Source organism: Salvelinus alpinus, chromosome 8, assembly GCF_045679555.1.
Source record: "Salvelinus alpinus chromosome 8, SLU_Salpinus.1, whole genome shotgun sequence".
NCBI lineage: Eukaryota > Metazoa > Chordata > Actinopteri > Salmoniformes > Salmonidae > Salvelinus > Salvelinus alpinus.
This window is the reverse complement of record NC_092093.1, coordinates 64925575-64934768: the sequence shown is the minus strand read 5'-3', so window position 1 is coordinate 64934768 and position 9194 is coordinate 64925575. Positions and strand designations below refer to the sequence as shown.

At 44.5% G+C, this 9194-nt stretch overlaps 2 protein-coding genes across 3 annotated transcripts; both read left to right on the top strand.

The window, feature by feature from the left end:
- Positions 1-1289: 1289 nt before the first annotated feature.
- LOC139583508 (uncharacterized) lies at positions 1290-3656 on the top strand. Of its 2 annotated transcripts, none has more exons than XM_071414672.1 (4): positions 1290-1422; positions 1749-1863; positions 2031-2105; positions 2204-3656. In XM_071414672.1, exons 1-4 carry the CDS (start codon positions 1347-1349, stop codon positions 3231-3233), a joined length of 1296 nt encoding a protein of 431 aa, XP_071270773.1. In that variant the 5' UTR covers positions 1290-1346; the 3' UTR covers positions 3234-3656. The 2 variants fall into 2 exon arrangements, with proteins under 2 accessions (XP_071270773.1, XP_071270774.1); XM_071414673.1 differs by having other exon boundaries at positions 1295-1422; positions 1752-1863.
- A 132-nt stretch (positions 3657-3788) lies between these two features.
- On the top strand, positions 3789-6912 carry LOC139583509 (eotaxin-like). Its single transcript, XM_071414674.1, has 4 exons — positions 3789-4233; positions 6142-6262; positions 6335-6405; positions 6601-6912. The coding sequence occupies exons 1-4, from the start codon at positions 4152-4154 to the stop codon at positions 6621-6623; spliced, it is 297 nt and encodes a 98-aa protein (XP_071270775.1). The 5' UTR covers positions 3789-4151; the 3' UTR covers positions 6624-6912.
- The last annotated feature ends 2282 nt before the right edge of the window (positions 6913-9194 follow it).

Here is a 9194-nt window from a genome sequence, read left to right as displayed (position 1 = left end):
AATCTGTGGCATTGTGTTGTGTGATTTAACTTCACATTTTAGAGTAGCCTTTTATTGTCCACAGCACAAGGCACAAGGCCACAGATGTCAGATGGATGGATTGTCTTGGCAAAGGAGAAATGCTCACTAACAGGGATGTAAACCAATTTGTGCACCAAATTTGAGAGCAATAAGCTTTTTGTGCGTTTGGAACGATTCTGGGATCTTTTATAACAGTTCATGAAACATGGAACCAACACTTTACATGCTGTGTTTATGTTTTTGTTCAGTCTACATTAACTACAATAATCAGTCTAGCACAGGAGTAGCCAATCCTGCTCCAGGAGATCTACAAGGAGTGGGGTCTACAGGGTTAGGTCATTACCAGCACTACACACCTTATTCCATGGCCATAATGGGAATTTGTCTAGAATTTCAGATGGAGCCAATGCATTTCCAATGGGAGTCCTCCACTGTCTGACAAAGTACAACAGAGATGATTGTCAGGGATGAGATGTACTTTGACAGACGGAAATTATATATATATATATATATATATATATGATTTCATCCGTGTTCATGCGTCTGAGTAAGAAGACTAATGATTGGTTCATTAGGCTAATCAGGTGTATAACTAAAGGCTGCATACCTTGTAGCTCTCCAGGATCAGGGTTGGCCACCCGTGGTCTGACAGCATAAAACCCAATGCTGTACAAAGGTTAAGGTTGCGACTTTTCATGTGTAATTGGGATGGGGTCAAGATGATGTCATCATCCTAAACCACACACTAAAGTCAACTGACAAAAGAAAAAGTAGGGGCACTCAATCTTGGACATAAAGGACAAAATCACTTTATCTTCCACCTACTACAGTAGGTTTCATTAGTAAAGCCTTCATCAGAGCATGTTTAGCTCAGTCATTAGCCCATACCTTAAAGAGTCAATGGGCAGTTACTACATTGATTCTTGAAGAATATAACCTATAAATACCTCATGAGCTTAGTTCAACTGTCGTACTGGCAGTCTGATCTTCCGAACAGCCATTCTGGGAAAGACCCATGTCAAGTTTTTCCGTCCGGAATGCTGATGAAAGTGTTTCCTCTTGGTAAACGATCTTCGCTGACGCAGCAGAAACTCCCGGCAGTCTTTCATTCATTCTGTCATTCACAAAAAAAGGAGAGGAGAAGAGTGAACCGGAGATGCCACTTCTGCTTTTCAGGCCTTTATATAACCTCAACCCTGGGGAAGACTGACACTACAGAATTGACCCTGAGCTAAGCTGAGCAGCCTGCCAGAGAAGAGAGAGAATTAATTAATCTATTTATTCAACTTGTATTGTACCAGTTGAATCTGAGATTTACAGTAAAGATGGTGACCTGTGGAACTCTGGTGAAGATCTGGACAGCAGCAATCGTCATAGCAATCCTGGTCTGGACAGGGACAGGTGAGGAGAAGGGAGTGTGTGTTAGGTGGTTAGAGGTGGAAGGTACATGGTTTTTGAAGTGATTGCCAGGTCAAGATGATTTGTTTCTTTGAGAATATGTAAGTATGATGCTGACGAGGGATGCTGCCAAAACGCATCCGTTTGTTCTGACATCTGCTGTAAAAAAATGATTAAAGAATGTTTCAGTGAGTGTGGTTGTTCCTTTATTCAAGTAGACCTATACTGTATGCCTTTTGAATTCAGTGCGCAGCTACTTTTTGTTACTACAAACATTTGAGCTGAGCACGCCAATTTTTCTTTCTATGAAAATGATTCCCCCTCCTCAGTAGATGGAGAGAAGCTGTCGTCGTGCTGTAAGACAGTGACCAGGAGCGAAGTGACTGATCCAATCACAGGCTACTGGACTCAGGCCTATAACGCTCCCTGTGTACGGGCTGTCATGTAAGGAACAGATCTTTTAGTCTTTATTTCATTGAGGTTTATCCAGTTTAGTCTCATATATTGTCACAAAGTGCTTTACTGTATGTGGTGTCCATGTTGTGCCAAAGCCTCCAGACATGTTGTGTCAAACCCCTTCAGTTTCAGTCTTAACAAAGTTTCTCCTGCAGCTTTGAGACGAAGAAGGGTCTGATCTGTTGTCACTATAAACAACCCTGGGTACGCCGCAAGATTCAACAGTTTGAGTAAGTTAACTATCACACACGCACGCTCACACGTGCACATACACACAGAAAGAACAAAAGAGAATAGGAAACTGATTGTGTATTTTTTTCTCTTCTAGAATGGCCCGCAGGAGCTCAACATCTCCCTCTCTCACCTCCTCCCCTACCACTACCTCCTTACCTTCATCTCCTCCTTCAGTCAACTTCTCTCCCCTCTCTCTCACTTCCACCCTTAGGTCTTTACCCTCCTCTCCTACTCTCTCCTCCTCTTCCAACTCTCTCACCTCCACCTCCACCTCTACCTTCTTACCCTCCTCTCCTCCTCTCTCCTCCTCTTCCAACTCTCTCACCTCCACCTCTACCTTCTTACCCTCCTCTCCTCCTCTCTCCTCCTCTTCCAACTCTCTCACCTCCACCTCTACCTTCTTACCCTCCTCTCCTCCTTCTCTCTCCTCCTCTACCAACTCTCTCACCTCCACCTCTACCTTCTTACCCTCCTCTCCTCCTCTCTCCTCCTCTTCCAACTCTCTCACCTCCACCTCCACCTCCACCTCTACCTTCTTACCCTCCTCTCCTCCTCTCTCCTCCTCTTCCAACTCTCTCACCTCCACCTCCACCTCTACCTTCTTACCCTCCTCTCCTCCTTCTCTCTCCTCCTCTTCCAACTCTCTCACCTCCACCTCCACCTCCACCTCTACCTTCTTACCCTCCTCTCCTCCTCTCTCCTCCTCTTCCAACTCTCTCACCTCCACCTCTACCTTCTTACCCTCCTCTCCTCCTCTCTCCTCCTCTTCCAACTCTCTCACCTCCACCTCCACCTCTACCTTCTTACCCTCCTCTCCTCCTTCTCTCTCCTCCTCTTCCAACTCTCTCACCTCCACCTCTACCTTCTTACCCTCTTCTCCTCCATCTCTCTCCTCCTCTCCTCTGTCTGTTTCCTCCTCTCTTCACTCGCTCTTCTCCTCTCTTTTCCCTGCTTCCCCCTCTTCTCCCTCCGTAACTTCCTCTCCCTCCTATCTCCTCTCCTCTCTTTTCCCTGCCTCCTCCTCTCCTCCCTCTCTCACTTCCTCTCCTACATCTCTTTCCTCCTCCCCTCATCGGGAATCAACCGAGAATGCCTTAACTCAGCAGTCAACAGCCAACCAATAGAATCATTGCCAATGGCTGAAGTTCCACTAAAGTTCCACTTCTTCATATCTAAAAAAAAACAGACTTCCAATTTGCATATTACACTCAGATTTGATATATTTTTAGTTATTATTTAATTCAGTTGTCATCATTATTTATGAAATATCTTCAAGGCCAGTGTCTCGTGTATTTATTAGTTAATTTCTTCAAGTAGTTATGATGACTTTTAGTTATTCATTATGCCAATGAGTTCTTAATGTTATTTAACACTTGTATTTATGAAGTACTTATACATTTAATTGGTTTCTTTTTGATCAATCAATGTTATTTTAAGAAATGTTTGTAAGAGCAATTTCCTTTTCTACTTATTTATTCAACAATAATGAGTTGTAACATCAGAAAATTGATGAAACTGAAATAGAAAATAAAATGATGGAACTATTATTTTGAGTTGTCAGTATGACTGTTTTGACGTTGTGGTGCAGACAGAAAAAACACTAAGCATTTGCAGCATCAACTTTTCACACCTTCTGGTGTTTGTGTGTGTGTGTGTACCCTGTATTAATCCATCATTCTCCGAAACACTGCTGCAGGGGTTGGGGGTGTTGGTGGTTTGTTAAGGGGCAAAAAAAAAACAGAGAAGGAGAGGGGGGGGCGGAGGTGTGACTATAGCATTACGAATACTGACCACATCACACCATAACACACACACAAACAAAAAGAGCAAGGTGGGTGTTTCCACCAGTACGGTATATGTAACCCACCGTCAGAAACTAAACCCCTGACACTTCCACCGCCTTTCACAGATTCATCGCCACGGTTACCAGACCAATCAGTACGACCTCCGACCCGTCTCCGTACTTTAGTGCCTAGCTGTGATTGTTTGTTTGTCTGTCAGTCAGTCATTTATTAATTAATTCAGTCAATCAGTCAGTCAATATGTCCATGTTCCAGTCCAGGACCCTCTCGCTGGCACTCCTGATCACCATGTGTGTGTACCTCTCCTCTGTCTCTGCGAACTGTGAGTATTGATTCACTGATTGATTGATAAAGTGAATGATTGAAAACTACACATATATTGTTTATATTCTAGAACTATATATGAATATACAGTATATGCTATATACTATATTCACACACATTAAAATGCAGAACATGTTATAATGCGTTTACAGTTACCATTGAGTTACTGTAATTGAAAGCTTTTTGATAGACCCTCTACAACTAGGACACCTCTCAGACCCAGAGTGGTCCACGAACCACAGTTATCTGTATTTTTAAAATATATTTTAACTGTTTAGTTTTTCATGTTTGCTGGTAACGTAACTGATTGCAATTTATTTGTAATCAGATTACATGTACAGTGCATTGGGAAAGTATTCAGACCCCTTGACTTTTTCCACATTTTGTAAAAAAAAAATCCACACAGTACCCCATAATGACAAAGTGAAAACAGGTTTTTAGAAATGTTTGCACAGTTATTAAAAATAAAAAACAGAAATACTATTTACATAAGTATTCAGACCCTTTGCTATGAGACTCAAAATTGAGCTCAGGTGCATCCTGTTTCCGTTGATCATCCTTGAGATGTTTATATAACTTGATTGGAGTCCATCTGTGGTAAATTCAATTGATTGGACATGATCTGGAAAGGCACACACCTGTCTATATAAGGTCCCACAACTGACAGTGCATGTCAAAGCAAAAACCAAGGAATGAGGTCGAAGGAATTGTCCGTAGAGCTCCGAGACAGGATTGTGTCGAGGCACAGATGTGGGGAAGGGTACCAAAACATGTCTGCAGCTTTGAAGGTCCCCAAGAACACAGTGGCCTCCATCATTCTTAAATGGAAGAATTTTGGAACCACCAAGACTCTTCCTAGAGCTGGCTGCCCGGCCAAACTGAGCAATCTGGGGAGAAGGCCCTTGGTCAGGGAGGTGACCAAGAACCCGATGGTCACTCTGACAGAGCTCCTCTGTGGAGATAGGAGAAACTTCCAGAAGGACAACCATCTCTGCAGCACTCCACCAATTAGTTCACCTTCCAACAGGACAACGACCCTAAGCACACAGCCAAGACAACGCAGGAGTGGCTTCGGGACAAGTCTCAATGTCCTTGAGTGGCCCAGCAAGAGCACGGACTTGAACCCGAGCGAACATCTCTGGAAAGACCTAAAAATAGCTGTGCAGCGACGCTCCCCATCCAACCTGACAAAACTTGAGAGGATCTGCAGAGAAGAATGGGAGAAACTCCCCAAATATAGGTGAGGCTGTAATCGCTGCCAAAGGTATTTCAACAAAGTAAAGGGTCTGAATACTTACGTAAATGTGATAGAAGTTTTTTATATTTTTAATACATTTGCGAACATTTCTATAAAACTGTTTTTGCTTTGTCATGATGGGGTATTGTATGTAGATTGAACATTTTAATACATTTTAGAATAAGGCTGTAACGTAACAAAATATGGAAAAAGTCAAGGGGTCTGAATGCACTGTAACTGATTACATGTAATTAGTTCCTCCCCAACCCTGTGCACGCACAAACACAGACACAGAGATAGACACAGACACAGAGATAGACACAGACACAGAGATAGACACAGACACAGAGATAGACACAGACACAGAGATAGACACAGACACAGAGATAGACACAGACACAGAGATAGACACAGACACAGAGATAGACACAGACACAGAGATAGACACAGACACAGAGATAGACACAGACACAGAGATAGACACAGACACAGGTTGGTTGATTTCCACATTGTTATTCTTTGCTGAGCCATCTGACACCTCTGAGGTGGGACAGGCTTCATGTCTTAATAGTTTCCTGTCAGACTCTCCAAAAAAAAATGTTTATGGTTACTTTAGAGATCTCACAATCTTTTGTTTCATTTTTTCCCCCGCTCTCTCACTTCCCTCAGATCGTCGGCCCAGTAAGGTGACCACAAACTGCTGCACAAGTGTGTCTGACACTGCTATAAAATTTGACCTGCAAGGATACCGCATCCAAAACTCCATGCCACCCTGTGTTAACGCCATCATGTAAGTCTCAAACACCCACCCACACCCACACCCACATACAGTAGTAGTAATAAACTCTGTGTCCTGTTTCAGCTTCTATACAGTGAAAGGTGAGAAGATCTGCTCTGATCCCAAATCACCCTGGGTCGACAAGAGAAAGAAAGGTAAAGAGGACACACACACACACACACACACACACACACACACACACACACACACACACACACACACACACACACACACACACACACACACACACACACACACACACACACACACACACACACACACACACACACACACACACACACACACACACACACACACACACACTGTCTAATCTCTATGTCTCTCTCTAGGTTTAAAAGTGATGAAAAAGTGAAGAAGCCATGCTTGACCATGTCTGGAGCCTTCTGTACTGTACATCTGCCTCCCCCTACAAGCCTCCCCCTACAAGCCTCCCCTACAAGCCTCCCCCTACAAGCCTCCCCTACAAGCCTCCCCCTACAAGCCTCCCCCTACAAGCCCCTCAACCATCATAGAATAGTTTTCAACATGTTTTCTTTTTCTGTTATATTTTGATTATTGTATCTGGTCGTTAGCACCTACACTTTGTTCTGTGGAAATGGATTGAATAATATACATATTTTCAAATATATTTCCTTAAAATACTTGTTATGACAGTCAGTCTGTTATTTTGACATATTTTCTGAAGATGACATATTTTCTGAAGATAGTTAGTCTATTGTTGTGTTTATGTTTATCTAAAACCACTGGAAAGCATGCAGGGTGTGCTGTCCTGAAGTGATACAGTGTACAGTTTGTCTATGGGTTACGAAAGCAGTGCTGAGAGGAGAAGTCTAACCTTATAGCACCATCTAGTGGACAACTGGGACCACACAGTGTGACTGAGTAGGACCACACAGTGTGATTGAGTAGGACCACACAGTGTGACTGAGTAGGACCACATAGTGTGATTGAGTAGGACCACACAGCGTGACTGAGTAGGACCACACAGTGTGACTGAGTAGGACCACACAGTGTGACTGAGTAGGACCACAGTGTGACTGAGTAGGACCACACAGCGTGACTGAGTAGGACCACACAGCGTGACTGAGTAGGACCACACAGCGTGACTGAGTAGGACCACACAGCGTGACTGAGTAGGACCACACAGTGTGACTGAGTAAGACCACACAGCGTGACTGAGTAGGACCACACAGCGTGACTGAGTAGGACCACACAGCGTGACTGAGTAGGACCACACAGCGTGACTGAGTAGGACCACACAGCGTGACTGAGTAGGACCACACAGCGTGACTGAGTAGGACCACACAGTGTGAATGAGTAGGACCACACAGTGTGACTGAGTAGGACCACACAGTGTGACTGAGTAGGACCACACAGTGTGACTGAGTAGGACCACACAGTGTGACTGAGTAGGACCACACAGTGTGACTGAGTAGGACCACACAGTGTGACTGAGTAGGACCACACAGTGTGACTGAGTAGGACCACACAGTGTAACTGAGTAGGACCACACAGTGTAACTGAGTAGGACCACACAGTGTGACTGAGTAGAACCACACAGTGTGACTGAGTAGGACCACACAGTGTGACTGAGTAGGACCACACAGTGTGACTGAGTAGGACCACACAGTGTGACTGAGTAGGACCACACAGTGTGACTGAGTAGGACCACACAGTGTGACTGAGTACAACCACACAGTGTGACTGAGTAGAACCACACAGTGTGACTGAGTAGAACCACACAGTGTGACTGAGTAGGACCACAGTGTGACTGAGTAGGACCACACAGTGTGACTGAGTAGGACCACACAGTGTAACTGAGTAGGACCACACAGTGTGACTGAGTAGGACCACACAGCGTGACTGAGTAGGACCACACAGTGTGACTGAGTAGGACCACACAGTGTGACTGAGTAGGACCACACAGTGTGACTGAGTACAACCACACAGTGTGACTGAGTAGGACCACAGATGCAGTGCTCAGGAGTGGGTGAAAATGTACAATGAGTGGGGGTATGCTGTGTGTCACCTTTATACATGCACGTGCACACACACATGCATGCACAGAGTGACCTGGCTGTAGAGAGAGCAGCGGGGGCCTGCAGATAGTAAGTGTTTTATTTACGTAATGGCTGATCCTCTATGTATTATTAAAGCTCTAAAAAGACACTCAGCCCATTCAGAGAGAGACAGATGAGGAAAGGTAGGGAGAAAAATGAAGAGAGCATATGTAATAAAGAGAGGGGAATACAATGGAGAGGGGGCAAAGAGGAGAGGGGGTAGAGAGAGAGAGGAAGAGAGGGATGAGTGGAGACAAAGAGGGTGGTCAAGCAGTCTAATGTGTAAATAGGAGCGTGATGACCCAGAGTGCATTGTGTGTGTGTGTGTGTGTGTGTGTGTGTGTGTGTGTGTGTGTGTGTGTGTGTGTGTGTGTGTGTGTGTGTGTGTGAGCCAATAATAGTTGTTTTTGCCTTCTCCCCTTAGCTCTTTAATGAAGCAGTGAAGCTATCAGACATAACCTCTATTATCTGGATAGAGAGAGAGAGATGGAGAGGGAGAGAGGGATGGAGAGAGAGAGAGGCATGAGTGGAGGACAGGAGTGGCAGATGGTTCTTCTTGTTGAGGTTAATTAGTCAGAGGAGTGGGCAGAAATGGCTGGGGAGATGGAGGGATCGATGGAGAGAGGAGAGGGATGGAAAGAGGAGATGGAGAAAGGGATGAGTGGAGGACAGGAGTGGCAGATAGTTCTTCTAGTGGAGGTTAATTAAAACTCTAAAGGCAGGTATGAAGGAATAAGAAAGAAAATGAGAAGAGGTGAGGAGAGTTAATCACAGGGCAAGGGGCAGCTATACAGTGTGACAGTTTAGGACAGAGAGCTACAGAGAACAGATGGTTGGGTCTCCAAAGCAGACCCTAGCAGCTT

Bases quoted from the DNA above. Each gene is read 5' to 3' on its own strand.
- LOC139583509 (XM_071414674.1), top strand. From the start codon at position 4,152: ATGTCCATGTTCCAGTCCAGGACCCTCTCGCTGGCACTCCTGATCACC. The intron at 4,234-6,141 runs GTGAGTATTGAT...CACTTCCCTCAG, and splicing joins CTCCTCTGTCTCTGCGAACT to ATCGTCGGCCCAGTAAGGTG. The intron at 6,406-6,600 runs GTAAAGAGGACA...GTCTCTCTCTAG, and splicing joins GGTCGACAAGAGAAAGAAAG to GTTTAAAAGTGATGAAAAAG.
- LOC139583508 (XM_071414672.1), top strand. From the start codon at position 1,347: ATGGTGACCTGTGGAACTCTGGTGAAGATCTGGACAGCAGCAATCGTC. The intron at 1,864-2,030 runs GTAAGGAACAGA...TTTCTCCTGCAG, and splicing joins CCCTGTGTACGGGCTGTCAT to CTTTGAGACGAAGAAGGGTC. The intron at 2,106-2,203 runs GTAAGTTAACTA...TTTCTCTTCTAG, and splicing joins CGCAAGATTCAACAGTTTGA to AATGGCCCGCAGGAGCTCAA.